This window comes from Hyperolius riggenbachi, chromosome 2 (assembly GCF_040937935.1).
Source record: "Hyperolius riggenbachi isolate aHypRig1 chromosome 2, aHypRig1.pri, whole genome shotgun sequence".
Classification (NCBI taxonomy): Eukaryota; Metazoa; Chordata; class Amphibia; order Anura; family Hyperoliidae; genus Hyperolius; species Hyperolius riggenbachi.
Genome location: NC_090647.1, coordinates 109448132 through 109463432, shown reverse-complemented (window position 1 = coordinate 109463432; position 15301 = coordinate 109448132). Strand labels below are relative to the sequence as shown.

Here is a 15301-nt window from a genome sequence, read left to right as displayed (position 1 = left end):
TCATCAGCTGATAGATTTGTAAGGTCCTGATTTGCTGTGATGACTTCCTGGTTTAACACATAATCTGGACCAGCAAATCAGAACCTTACAAATCTATTAGCTGATCAAACTGATCACATGCTTCTCCATGAGTTCTCCTAAGCAGGGCCATCCCTATTCACAACACTGGATTAAACTAAGTTGTTCCATTTAAAATTCATTGTGATAATGTACAGAACCAAAATTAGAAAAAAAAAAGTTGTCTCTGTCCAAATATTCATGGACCTAACTGTATGCTTGGCTTTTCAGGAACATAAAGGAATCATTTGCATATTTACTTACTAAGTGATGCATTTTGCTTACATAAAGCTGAATAATTGTAAATACCTTCTGTTTGAAGAAGGCGAAAATTATATTTAGCACAGATTTTAAATAAGGTGAGAAAACAATAACAATTGATGATAAATGGCAAGTTAGTACATTAGGCAAATACTGAGCTAGCACCATGCTGTAGTGGAATAAGGTCACTGACCTCTTTGGTAGTGTGGCTGGAAAGATGAACGTCATTTCATGTCACATGATGCTGCTCACGTGCATGCACACGCATTGCCATTTGCTCCAGATTCTTAAAAACAGTCACCACATCACCCTGTTGCGATGACTCAAAAGTCCTGTGAAGTAAAAATGAAATGTCAGTTCTTTATCTTGTGTATCCAAAAATGCAGCCATTTTTTAGTTACTCTAAAAAAAAACAGCATAATGTAAGTGCTCAACTGTTCAGTACTGGCAAATACATATTTGTTGCTAATATACAAGGCTGGCCAATGAAACAGTCCAAGAGGGGTTCATCAGCCATTCCTAAATTAAAGAGGAACTGTAAGCTCCTAATGAACTCACCACCAGCGTGAAGCTTGTGTCTGCTTTATCGGGGAAAAACTGCTGTTCAGGAACAATTGCTATTTATAGTGTACCCGAGACGACATGTGACTTGATGAGATAGACAAGTGTATATGCAGTGGCAAATATACTGACACCTATGCTGTGCTCCTTTTCTGTTTTCCCTGCCTGAAAGAGTTAATATTCAACTATGCAACTGACAGTTTTTCTCCAGTCAGGACCCAGTTGGACTATAGCATCCTTCATTTGACGGCAAAGCACAGCTAGAAAACAATTTTTAAACAGATAACTGGGCTTCTGACTGCAAGGGATAGATAAAAAGGTCAATAGTTCATGTATTTCTGCTCTGGGACTCTTCAGACACTGCAATTGAGCAGAGACAATAAAACATTAAATGTACTTTGTAAATGTTTATACAGAAAATAAAAACATGATATATCTAAAACAATCCTTTTTAGGAGTAGAAGGACAGATACAATTGTTTATCTCATCAGTTTATTTGCACCTCTGGTTCACTCTAAATTTCAAGGTGCAACCCCTGCCCACCAAATGATGTTAATCCTAGGCTTAACAGTTACATGATATTCTACATGGCTTTATAGATGCAGTTAAAGAGAAGAGCACCAGCCCCTGATTAACAGTTACATGATGTCCTCCACAAGACACAATGGATTGGAGAACATGAATCTGTACTATGGAAAGTCAGTGGAATACTTCTAGCACTGCAACTCTGTGGGTATATGGCAGACCATGTGCTTCTCATAGTCTGTCCAAATGCTCAGTATTGTTTATTACACAAATTCAATTGGTTCTTTTGCTGTTAAAATGTTTTTAATATTCATTGAAAAAAGAATCTGTAATATTATGGAAGGGAATATATAATGGATCAAGTAGGCAGCATACTAAGACTTTGCACAATGCACTATGAATTTTAAAAACTGCCCTATTAGTACCCTCGGGGAAAGGGGGGGCTGATATACTTGCAACTCGTGTAAGCGTTAAGGGCTAGCGATGGCTGCAGAATAATGCACTGTACTCTAATCTGTTGCAATCAGGAAAGGTAGTGCTGTGTGTATCTATTTCTGCCAGGCCGAGTGTTGAAAAAAAGCTCTCATGACGATAAAACCAGCGGCTTTAAAGAACTGATGATTTTATCTCCTGATTTAATCAGTGCTGCCAGACATGTAACTGGTTGTTTAGACCAATTTCCTTCTTGCTGAGGATTCTTAAGGCCCGTACACCCGCATGACCTATAACAACAGTCTCAGACGATAATTTGATGTGTGTACGGCAGTCCCTGACACCCGGGCGCTCTGCCTAGTGGATCTACTCACCCTCAGGGACGCCGATCCCATTGTTTATGCTGCTCCCCCGCCTGCCGCTTGACATTTCATACCCCCCCCCCCCCCAAATAACAGTGTGTCATCACAGCGACGCGTGTGTAACCTGACCCAGCGATGTCGCCCAAGGGGATCAGGTCCGGGCGACATCCCTCCTTTAGTGGTCAGAACAATGGACCAATATGGAGCCCTGGTGAAGAAATTCAAAGATGCATCTGATGGGGATCCCTTCTACAGTAATAAAGTGAATGTGAGCTCTGGCAAAAGCATCTTTGAATCTCTCACCCATTGGTCCAGATTTGGATGAATGAGGATCCTTATAAAAGGAAAAAGATAATGTACCTTCGTAGCCATTCTCTTTGGGGGGCTTCCAGATTCCACTATTAATGGCCCTCAGTATCTACCTCCATGTGCACAAGAGTAGTCACCCCACCTGCTTCTGGGCACTTGTGATGGTAATAACAGACAAGCTTACTTTGAGGAGGAGGGGTCTGGGGGTGTTCCCTCCCCCGTAAGGTACTTCTGAGCTTACAAACAATGTGGGCTAGCAATGGCAGAATCTTTTTTTTTATTTTTTTTTTTAAAGCATTTTAAAAAATGTGTACATTGTTTAAAGAGATTACAAATAGCTCTGAAAAGGGCAAACCGTATATACCGGCGTATAAGAGGACTTTTTAACCCTTAAAAATCTTCTGAAGAGTCGGGGGTCGTCTTATACGCTGAGTATGAGGATGCCGGGTGGCAGGCAGAGCCGTAATTACCTAATGCTGCAGTCATTCGGTGAAAAGAAAGACAGATTTTGCTCTCCGTTTAAAAAAATAACTTGTTGCAATAGCGACTTGCGAGCACCGGCTGGTGCGGGTGGCAGTGCAGCTTCTGGAGTCACCTGACTGGTGCGCTCCACAATACAGCCCGGCAATCTTCCTGCATGAGCGTCATCAGTGGAACGCACACGTCACCCGTCAGGTGACCCCGGAAGCTGCACTGCTACCCGCGCCAGCACTGCTCACAAACTATTACAACAAGTTATTTTTTTCTAAACGGAGAGTGTGATAGATTTTTCTTTTCACCGGATAACTGCATTAGGTAATTACAGCTCTGCCTCACACCCGGCACTCCTACTGGGGTAGTCTTACACAGCGGGGGGTCGTCTTATACACCCAGTCGCCTTATATGCCAGTATATGCGGTATACACAAATAGAAATTGCATACTAATATACTTAAAGAGAAACTTTATAGTAGTGGGTGGGGGATAAAGCAATACATTGCGAAGTGAGAAGTTAAAAAGCTGAAGAAGAGATCAAGAAACGATTGATATTCGCCATGTCATTTGTTCACATTGTTTAATCCACAATGAGCCTGCTAGTCAACATCTTTACTGCTGGCAGACAAGAAAAAAAGACTAGTCAGCACCAACTGCTTTTATATATAACCACACCTACTAACAATGTGATAGGCTAAAACGTGTTTGTTTGTTTTTTACAGAAATATATATGCACAAAAGGGAGATACTGGTTGCTTAGCAGCTAAAAACAGCCGTTATTTCCCACAATGCAACAAGGTTCACACAAAGGGAACTGTCATGACCATAGTTATGACATCACACTGTGGGAGGGGTTTCACCACAATATCAGCCACAGAGACCCCTTTGATGATCTATTTGAGAAAAGGTAAAGATTTCTCATGGAAAAGGTGTATCAGCTACTGACTGAAATTACATTCAATCCTTGGTTAAAGTTCCTATTTAAAGCGGTATAAAACCCTGACATAATATTCAATAAAAACATGTTTTCCTACTTTTTATATGCCATACGGTTATCATGCTTTTGTGCATAAGTATTCATTTAGAAATTATACGTTCCCAACAGGGCTGTGGAGTCGGTACAAAAATCTTTCGACTCCGACTCCTCAATGTATGAAATCAACGACTCCGACTCCAACTCCGGGTACCCAAAATGGCTCTGACTCCTTGACTCCGACTCCTTAGTCTAATACTTAACAGGGCTGTGGATTTTGTACAAAAATCATCCAACTCCAACTCCCGACTCCTCAGTTTATGAAATCAACGACTCCGACTCCAACTTCGACTCCGGTTACCCAAAACTGCCCCGACTCCGACTCCACAGCCCTGGTTCCCAAAGTACACTTTTTTTGCTCTGAAAGCTGACTTTGCATTTTATTTATAACTGCTTTATTCATGTTCTAACAAGCAGAAATGCTTTCTAAATTGTCTGACTTTGTTCAGGGGACCCGGCAGTGTAGGAGAAGTGTTTATTTACATTCCTCACTTGATCCAATAAAACACAAGATAAAATTATCTACAACTTCGGATGGGTCCAGATTTCACTGCACTGCACTTTCAAGTCCTGTGTGCAACCCTTTGAATGCTGTTCTAGTAAAAAAAAATGCTGGTTGCGTATAATATGCTGTAAATAATCTATTAGAGCAAAAGAAGAAATGCTGGGTTTCATTCCGCTTTAAAGGCAGTAGTAGTATCCTAATGCTAAAATGGATATGTTTAACGTACCAAACAAATCAGAGATTGCATAGGCAGTGAAAGGATAGATTAACAATTGAAGCTTCTAAAGTGTGTGTGTGATGCAAGGCAAGGCTGTGACTGCATAAGGCAAGTTTTTTTGTAACTTGGAATGCCATCGGTGGAATGTTTGGTGACAGTATATCCAACTGCAGGAGGTCACTCCTACTCACCTTGTGGGAGCTGGCTGACTGATGGAGCGTTTTACCTAAAATATAGTAAGAATAATTTAGCACGCTGATATAAGAACACAAAAGCAGACTATGCAGATGGAATATCACATTTGGACAGCTGGATGTAAAAGAATGGTCAAAATCAAATACCAACAGGATCCAATCTGTAATAAAAATCAGCCTGGGAAGAAAGAAAACCATAATCATCATCCCATGGCAATCCCAGTGCTGACAGGTCACCCAATGGTTGGATTCACTGCTGTCTTCCTCTGCAGACTGCTGCAGGCTCAGGTGCTGCAAGACCTGCTATACATATTATCATTGCGGATAGGTTGACTTTGGATACTCAGATTTTAGGTGTAAAGTGTAAAGTGTGGGAGTTGACCTATCTGCTGGGGATATACGCTGGTGATGTGTGCAGGGGTCCCCCATATGCAGAGTGCACTGCGGAGTATATGGCTACTTGTCCTTATGGTCACATGGCAGTGAGCCTGGAGCTCTAGTAGCCAGTTCAGAGACTGCATGGGACACTGTAGCATGCAAGCAGGAGAGAAGACAGATAGCTATACATGCATGGGGGGAGGGACAATGGCGCGCACATTGAGGGTATGGCCAATGGGTGGGTCATAGCTTTTGGTCTATTTTTGAGTCCAGGAAATGTGTGTGTGGCCGGCGTATACAAAGGAAGGCTTATCCGCGCGTAAATCTGTAATCCTCTTCCTAACCTCTGACACTATCTCTTCCATACAGGAGGAATGAACCAGAAGAAGCTGATGGTGATATATGTATGGAGAGGAGCACAGCACCAGCTATGGAATTGAGCAGGAAAGGAGTACATCAAATGAAGACACTGGAGGGCCTGTCAGCACTGTAGTGGCCGCAGAAAAGGTAAATATAGCTGTCTTCCTTCACAGGCTGACTTTCTGCAAGGTTCTAATAAAGTTAAACAGTTCAGCTTTAAAAAGAAAAAAACACTTTCCTGGAATGTTTTATAAAAAATGTCAGGAAATGTATTTTAAAATGCAACCCTGCATACATTTAATGCATAGGCAGAGCAGCCTGAAGAGCAGGCAGCAGTTCCAATGGCTGAGATTTAGCTAGCGAATTTCTGTACAGCCAATAGTAGTTGTGCGTGCGTGTAGCCATTTTCTGCTATATAAATGTGTGTATGTCAGGTATTGCTGTTCACCTTTACAGAAGTTTAGTGAATCATCCTCCCCAAATTCTAGCAACAGACCCGCAGTGTAATTTGTGATTGTTTAGAGCTAAAATCAGCATCACTAACTTTATTTGAACTAATAAACCGCATGCTGTACCTTTCGGCACTGGGGAAGTTTGGTGCCAACGACGTCTTCTGGTAAGACAGGTAGAGGCGGGCCTTGTAGCAGCGGATGCAGATTGTTGACATGCTTCATGCACACATCCAGGGTTGAGCAGATGTGACCACAAGTCCCTTGTAGCACAGAGCAAGCATCACGAAGTTTCTGAAAGTAAACCAAAATAAAAATGTATATAAAAGGTTCTGAGGCTTATTCATAAACACACCTACATAGAAATCTGGAGCAAAGTGAGGAATTGCCCTGACGAAGGCGGAAGCCGAAACTCGAGTCGGGAAGTGGAGGCTACATTGCAATACTGCTATAAAACCAGCTTTTATCTAGTAAGTGGACTCCCGTGCCTGGTCTGTTGGCTCCACACAGTGTGCACTATTGTTCTTGCTTCTCTTGCAGCCAACTGACGCAGAGGACGCATTTGGAACGCACAGGGTAACTACCCATCACCAACAACGTGGATCACATGACCTAGAGAGCCGGAAATCCGTCCAGCGTGTTTGTCCTGGCATCCACACGGAGTGGATCTACTTTGTCAGGATTACAGCAAGATTAAAGATCCTTCTGTACATACTCCGCAGAAATAACGGAGGTGGGAACTTCAAGAACAGGTACTGTGACCACCCTGTTTTATGCGGATAATTTATATCCATTGCGCTGAGGTACTTTAGACACATTATCTATTCTAATTAACATAACTAATATAACTTAATGACAGTATGTTTGTTTAGGCTGACATTCCCCTTTAAGGGTGGGTTAGGCAGCCGGTCCCCAAAGGGTTAAACAATGCAATTTGCCTGGCTGTCCTGTGCTGATCCTCTGCCCCTAATACTTTTAACCATAGACCCTGAACAAGCATGCAGATCAGATGTTTCTGACTGAAGTCTGACTAGATTGGATGCATGTTTGTTTCAGGTGTGTGAGTCAGACACTACTGCAGACAAAGAAATCAGCAGGACTTCCAGGCCACTGGCATTTTTTAAAAGGAAATAAATATGACAGCCTCCATATACCTCTAATTTCAATTGCACTTTAAGGGGATTTTAAGAAACTGCACAAAGTTCTCTGAATATTTTTACAACGTAAAAATATAGGTCCTGAGATATTCATCTTGTGTACAAAAGAAAACCTGACAGGTAAGTTTTATTCCAAACCCGAAATTCTTGACTGTACTGCAGTCACCCGCTCAGGCAATGGATTACAGGTGCTTATGTAAAAGCATTTACCAAGTAAATATATACAGTATACTGTATATAGAGAAGCACGTGGCAGGTGATTGCATGGAGAAATTCTGATATTAGTCTCGGGGCCTGGGCTCACTCTGTCTGGCATTGCTGTGCGGATTTCCGCAATGCGTATCTGTGTGTGATTTGTAGGGAAATCAGACAGTGCATAGATAGCATTGTCTGATGGACACACTTATACGCTGCATAGCAATGCGTTATGACTATGCACTGCTGCATGCATTTTATGTGCAATACAGTGCTGTCCCATTAAATGCAGTAGACTAGAGTAAGCCCTGCAACTGAGAGCAAAGCATGTGCCATGCACCTGTGTTGACAAGCAATGCAACACGGTGTGCCCAGGCCTTTAGAACTAAAATACAGGATCTCTCCTCCATACAGAAAAATGCAACAGACAAAAGAACCACTCTTCAGGCTGAACTACTAAATGTCCTGGATCTATATTCATTCATTCAAAGGGTGAGTAGACCCAAAACTGGAAACTCAGGTACGAGTGAACTCTGTTGGGTGATGGACTGAATCAACCACTGTTGCTTCCCTAGGATATAAGATATACAAAAGGGGAAAACTTATGAAATCCCCTTTTATACACGCAAAACTGAAACCAGGAATTAGCTTACCTGGTAAAAATATTTTAAGTAACACTCCAGGACAGGTACACTTTGAGACACAAACATAGTGTCTCAAAGTGTGGTGGCATACGGTGGCATAGTGGTTAGCGGTCTCGCCTTGCAAGCGTGCAGGGTCCCCGGTTCGAATCCCAGCCAGGTCAACATCTGCAAGGAGTTTGTATGTTCTCCCTGTGTCTGCGTGGGTTTCCTCCGGACACTCCGGTTTCCTCCCACATCCCAAAAACATACAGATAAGTTAATTGGCTTCCCCCCAAAAAATTGGCCCTAGACCATACAAGCACTACACGGTGCATACATATGACTATGGTAGGGGCTAGATTGTGAGCCCCTCTGAGGGACAGTTAGTGACAAGACAATTTACTCTGTACAGTGCTGCGTAATATGTCGGCGCTATATAAATACTTAAATACAGTATAAAAACTATGCAATATAGAGATTATATATCGGTGGGTACACAACCTGTCCTGGAGTGTTAAAGTATTGATATCAGGTAAGCTACGTTTTTTTCCAGTAGCACGTCTGGATAGGTAAGATAAGCAAGAAACTGGTGATTAATTTCTTGCATGATAAGCAGGAAATTAATCACCAAACTTAGGGCAGGGTAATTGCCTTTTGGACAGTTCTCCTGAAGTCTGGATCGGTCACCGATATTTGATCTCAACCAATCATGCTTCATAAAGGTGTCCAGCCTCTTCCACGTTGAGCAGTGATGTACCTGCTCTGTGAGCCCAGGTTGTTGTGCTGTCCTGGTAGAATGAGAAAGGCGGCTCCTTTCCCATTACCTTATGCTTCCTAGATGCAATCCTTGATCCACTTGGCAATCGTTCTACTCTAAGCCCTTTAATCCATAATCCATAATTCACAAATAAGGATTCCGCCTTTCTAAATTCCTGAGCGTTTTCCAGATATGACAATATGTTTTCTCGTACATCCAGTTTATGCCACTCTTTTCTGTTTTTGGATCCATATTAAATGAAAGAAGGATAATTTCCCGTGTTCTGTGAAACACATCTCCAATCTCTAGTAGGAACTCAGGACTAGTTCTAAGGACCCTGTCATTAAAAATGAGCAATATAATTCTTTATATGCTAGGGCTTGTAACTCATGGATACGCCTGGCTGATGAAATTGCGACAAGGAATACGGTTTTGAATGTGCACAATCTCACTGAATCTTCTTCAAATTGTTCAGAGGTTAAAGCCTGCAAAACTAAGGACGGATCCCATTCGGGAAACTGTTTAACCATAATAGGTCTGTTCCGCTCTATTGTCTTCACAGACCTTATTAATGGATCCATTGCCAATTTTTTTAGGTAAAAATACTGATAGTGAAGAGATCTGAACTTTTATCGTACTCTTTCTCTACCCCTTCTTGCTGATATTCCAAAATCATTGCAATTTCTGAAGAGCATAAATGAAACTTTACCAATATTTTTGGTAATTTAATCTAGTATTATCTTTTCTACTTTTAATAATGTGTTTATAACTCTTGAGGACAGTCCCTTAGCTTCAAGGACTGTCCTTTCAGTAGCCAAGCCATTAGTTTCCACCTGCTTCAACCACTGCAACCTGGCACTTGCAGAGCCTCACCTTGCTCTGCTCTTGCTTGTCCTCCATTGCTACAAGGAAACACAAGTGTCGAGACGCCGGCTCGACCACCCCTCTTCAACTTGGCGACCCGGAAATAGTCTGTGGCCACATCCGGAAGTTCCTTGTATACAGCCTCCACTCACACTATCTTTCGGCATCCTTCTGCGAGCCCGAAAGCCTCCACACATCGAGTCATTGGAGTGGTGTCTGTCATCCATCCCCAGGCCACCGTGCAAGGTACTCTATGTGGGACATAACACACCGCTAGGCAAGCCCATAGGCCACCACATACCTGCGGCCTTTGCCGCTGTGCCGACACCCTCCCTAGCCACCCAGCTCTCCGGCACAGCGAGCACACAGAGGGACCTGGTTCCTGGACCAGGAAACATACACACTGCCTAACCCTCGGTCCTTTGGAAATTTTTAGAGAGGCTGACAGATGTTTCCTGTTCCTGAGAGGAGCTTAGCCTCAAAGTGTACCTGTCCTGTATTGTTACTGGAAAAATATCAATTGTGAATAGCCAATTTGGAGCTCATTCAGATGGGCAAATGAAAGCGCTCACTGTGTGATGAAGCCACCATGCAAGCATCCATCTACCCCAGCCTCCTATCTATCCAGAGCAACTAATGTGGGTATCCTCTGACATCCGGTAGGCGTTTGCCATGCAGTTAGTTACTGCCTGGTCACAGACTGGTTCAAAATGTCCCTATACAACATCTGTCAGGTACTCCACTGCCTGTTTAAACTGGAATAATTGGTTTGAGGAGGTGCTCTACCAAACACCCCCACTAATCATCAGTATGATATGGCAGCAGCTAGTAATAACATATGCTTTGCTAATTACAATGTACTCACAGGTTTTACTTAACAACTTAACAACAGGGTGGTGTTCCTGAAACATGCTGTACATTCTTGTTACAAAAATTGCTCTAGACAAGCACCCAAGTATTGCAGAGTTAGGCCTTGTTCACATAATAAATCGCCAGCGCTTTTGCAAGCGCTAAGCATTTTTTTAATCTATTTTTAAAATTGCCTTTCCCAGCGCATGTATAAAACACTTTTTTAAGTGCTTTTGCAGAGGGATTTTTTTTTTTATCATTTCCTGACATTAGTCAGGAAGTGAACTTTTGTACCTGGAAATTAATAAATACAATGGGCTTGATTCACAAAAGAGTGCTAACTGCTAAATTTTCGCATTGCGCGCGATCGCGAATTTTCACGTGAAACGATAACGGTTTCGCGCGCAAACGCAAATTTTTGCCGAAATCGATATCATTTTCGCGCAAATAAATTGCGTTTGCGCGCGAAACCGTTATTGTGTCGTGCGAAATTCGCGATCGCGCGCAATGCTAAAAATTCGTGCGAAAACAGCCGTGCTAACAGTTAGCACTCTTTTGTGAATCAAGCCCAATGTATTTATTCATGAAAGTGCATGGGAAATCGCTAAACAAAGCGCTTTGTGATTTCTTTATACCTTCCATTATAGGCAATTCGCCCAGAAAATGGTACAGGTAGATCTTTGGTGAGCGGATCGGAATCGAACTGCTCATATGTGAACACTCTCATAGGGAATCATTGCACAAGTGCTTTTAGGGTGATTTTCAAAATCATTGTATGTATCCTGTTATCATAAAAAGTTATAATGACTTACCGGGTCTTTTCTCTTCAAATAACCCCCCGAGCCCCTACCGGCATTTAGCCCCGCCCCTTGCAGGCGAATGACATGGCACTCTTTCTAAAGGGGCCCATACACCTAACGATTTTCCTGCCGATATACAGCAGATTCGATCACTGTGATCGAATCTGCTGTGAAATTGTTGCGCAAATGCTGACAGAACGATCAATTTCCGTCCGAAATCAACCGTTCCCGTCGATCCGTCCGTGCGGAACATTTCACTTGATCGCCGGCGGGTCGGGAGTGCGCCGATAGCGGCGTTCGGATGCCCGACGACCGACGCTAGCGGCAATACATTACCTGCTTCGGCTGGCGTGTGTCCCCTGGTCTCCGCTGTCCCTTCTCCGTGCTCGGCTCCTCCAGCTTCACTGAACGTCCTGTCCCGGCAGGAAGATTAAACAGTAGAGCGCCCTCTACTGTTTAAACTCCCCCAGCAGGAAGTTCAGTGAAGCTGGAGGAGCCGAGCACGGAGAAGGGACAGCGGAGACCAGGGGACACGCGCCGGCTGGAGCAGGTAATGTATGCAGGAGGGGCGGCGGCAGCAGCAGCTTCACAGATTGTGATCGGTTTCATGCTGAAATCGATTCACAATCTGTTTGCAGTAAAGGCAGCCATACGATCCCTCTCTGATCAGATTCGATCAGAGAGGTATCTTATCTGTTGGTCGGATCTGATGGCAAATCGACCAGTGTATGGCTACTTTACTGAAACAGAGAGTGCCCTGGAAGTGCCACAGCAATTGTTTGCAAGGTGGCAGGGCTACCTACACGGATGGGTGCTTGCTAGAGCACGGGCATTGGAAAGGCGCTCCTCCCCAATGGAGTAAAAACTGAGCCACTGCACTCCGACACAAAATGTCATTTTTTTGTTGTTGCAGGGTAACATGCATGGTGTTACAAACGCTGCCATTGGGCTGCATGACATTGCAGCTGAACGGTACTCTAGTCCAGTAGCAGGAGGCTGAACTGCCTGACAAGTGCGCAGTTCAGCCCCCTGAGAAAAAGGGACCTAAAGCTGTTAATGCAATACTGAAGCGGGCTGGAAAAAATGAGTTCTCAGTCCCCTCGGTTCAGCACTGTGCCCTGTTGAATTGAGGAACTCCTCGGCAGGCTTCAGAAGCACTCACAGCCTTGAGTGCTTCCAAAGACAGGTGCATTCCTACTGCACATGGGCAAGCCCGGGCTCGCTCATGTGCAGTATGGATCCACTCGTCTCAGAAGTACTTGTTTGCTGCCCTAGGAGGGCCAATGATGTATTTGACCAAGCTGGTCAAAGGACTTCACAGCCGGCCTGGCAGTGGTACGAGAGAGAGTGAAGGCTCTATGGGATCCAGAGCCTACCCTCTCCATAGGTAAGTATCTACCATAACTCATTTTTTTTAGCTTGCTGCAGTATTGCTTTAAAGAGGAGCTGTCAGCCATACTATCTCATAAAAAAACAAACCCACATATATACAGTGGCTTGCAAAAGTATTCGGCCCCCTTGAAGTTTTCCACATTTTGTCGCATTACTGCTACAAACATGAATCAATTTTATTGGAATTCTAAGTGAAAGACCAATACAAAGTGGTGTACACATGAGAAGCGGAATGAAAATCATACACGATTCCAAACATTTTTTTTACAAATCAATAACTGCAAAGTGGGGAGTGCGTAATTATTCAGCCCCTTTGGTCTGAGTGCAGTCAGTTGCCCATAGACATTGCCTGATGAGTGCTAATGACTAAATAGAGTGCATCTGTGTGTAATCTAATGTCAGTACAAATACAGCTGCTCTGTGAGGACCTCAGAGGTTGTCTAAGAGAATAGTGGGAGCAACAACACCATGAAGTCCAAAGAACACAACAGACAGGTCAGGGATAAAGTTATTGAGAAATTTAAAGCAGGCTTAGGCTACAAAAAGATTGCCAAACCTTGAACATCCCACGGAGCACTGTTCAAATGATCATTCAGAAATGGAAGGAGTATGGCATAACTGTAAACCTACCAAGACAAGGCCATCCACCTAAACTCACAGGCCGAACAAGGAGAGCACTGATCAGAAATACAGTCAAGAGGCCCATGGTGACTCTGGACGAACTGCAGAGATCTACAGCTCAGGTGGGGGAATCTGTCCATAGGACAACTATTAGTCATGCACTGCACAAAATTGGCCTTTATGGAAGAGTGGCAAGAAGAAAGCCATTGTTAACAGAAAAGCATAAGAAGTCCCATTTGCAGTTTGCCACAAGCCATGTGGGGGACACAGCAAACATGTGGAAGAAGGTGCTCTGGTCAAATTAGACCAAAATGGAACTATTTGACCAAAATGCAAAACGCTATGTGTGGCGGAAAACTAACACTGCACATCACTCTGAACACACCATCTCCACTGTCAAATATGGTGGTAGCAGCATCATGCTCTGGGGGTGCTTCTCTTCAGCAGGGACAGGGAAGCTGGTCAGAGTTGATGGGAAGATGGATGGAGCCAAATACAGGGCAATCTTGGAAGAGAACCTCTTGGAGATTGCAAAAGACTTCAGACTGGGGCGGAGGTTCACCTTCCAGCAGGACAACGCCCCTAAACATAAAGCCAGGGCAACAATGGAATGGTTTAAAACAAAACATATCCATGTGTTATAATGGCCCAGTCAAAGTCCAGATCTAAATCCAATCGAAAATCTGTGGCAAGTTCTGAAAACTGCTGTTCACAAATGCTGTCCATCTAATCTGACTGAACTGGAGCTGTTTTGCTAAAAAATCGTTTGAGTGATCAGAAATTCTGATCGGATGAAAAATCGTTAACTACACCATCAACTAACCAATCATTGCTTCCTATCTATCACGACCACTAAGAAAATCCAAATTTTCGTTCGACGAAAATTCATTCGGGCGACATTTTTTTCACTCGTTCATAATCGATTGTGTACACCAATGGAGATTATTTACAACCAATCCGATCAGAATTTCTGATCGCTCGAACGATTTTTCGCTAGAAATTGGACCGTTAGTGGCCAGCTTTAGAAGAATGGGCAAGGATTTCAGTCTCTAGATGTGCAAAGCTAGTAGAGACATATCCTAAAAGACTGGCAGCTGTAATTGCAGCAAAAGGTGGTTCTACAAAGTATTGACTCAGGGGGGCTGAATAATTACGCACACCCCACTTTGCAGTTATTTATTTGTAAAAAATGTTTGGAATCATGTATGATTTTCGTTCCACTTTTCACGTGTACACCACTTTGTATTGGTCTTTCACGTGGAATTCCAATAAAATTGATTCATGTTTGTGTCAGTAATGTGACAAAATGTGGAAAACTTCAAGGGGGCCGAATATTTTGCAAACCACTGTAAGTAGATAAATACTTGCTCTACTTACATAACATATGTATTGCACTGTTCACATTTTGATTTTAGTGATTTTTCTACAGTAATATAAGAGAAATCCTTCTTAGCATTTTCCATTTTAGCTGTGGCTATTTTGAAGCCAATCCTGATATCATTTCCTACCTTACTCTCCTCTATCTGATTTGCCCTCTCTTTACTATAGAAAGTGCATTTTCTCAGCATGAGAAATATTGACCAATCAGAGAGGAACAGAGGTGTGGGAGGGGAAAACAGGAGGGAAAGAGGCTTCAGCCAATCAGGCTGCATTAGTTAAGTCTGACGGGAAGAAGAGAAGCAAAAAAGGACAACCCAGCATGCCCTGCAACTTCTTTTGTGTGTACCAAATATGAGTCAGGTAAACTGGGGAATGATCATTTATCAACAAGAAAAGCAATAGTAACTTTAACTTTTGGATTGCCTGGTTAGCATCCTTATTACTTATAAAAAGATAAAAATAAAGAATTGATTTTTGATTTTATGCCCCAACAGTTACTCTTTAAACAAAACATGTTCATATAGGTTTTTCTAGACAGCTGCTCAAC

General features: G+C 43.0%; 1 protein-coding gene across 1 annotated transcript in view; it reads right to left on the bottom strand.

Moving 5' to 3' along the window:
• Positions 1-15301, bottom strand: part of LOC137545685 (pleckstrin homology domain-containing family A member 3-like) — a 57451-nt gene that overhangs the window by 7986 nt on the left and 34164 nt on the right. Inside the window, exons 5-7 of the mRNA XM_068267184.1 lie at positions 6243-6410; positions 4927-4961; positions 512-650 (exon numbers count right to left, since the gene is read on the bottom strand). Of these exons, the coding sequence (XP_068123285.1) occupies positions 548-650; positions 4927-4961; positions 6243-6410 (306 nt within the window). The 3' untranslated portion in view covers positions 512-547. The remainder of the gene's footprint in view (positions 1-511; positions 651-4926; positions 4962-6242; positions 6411-15301) is intronic.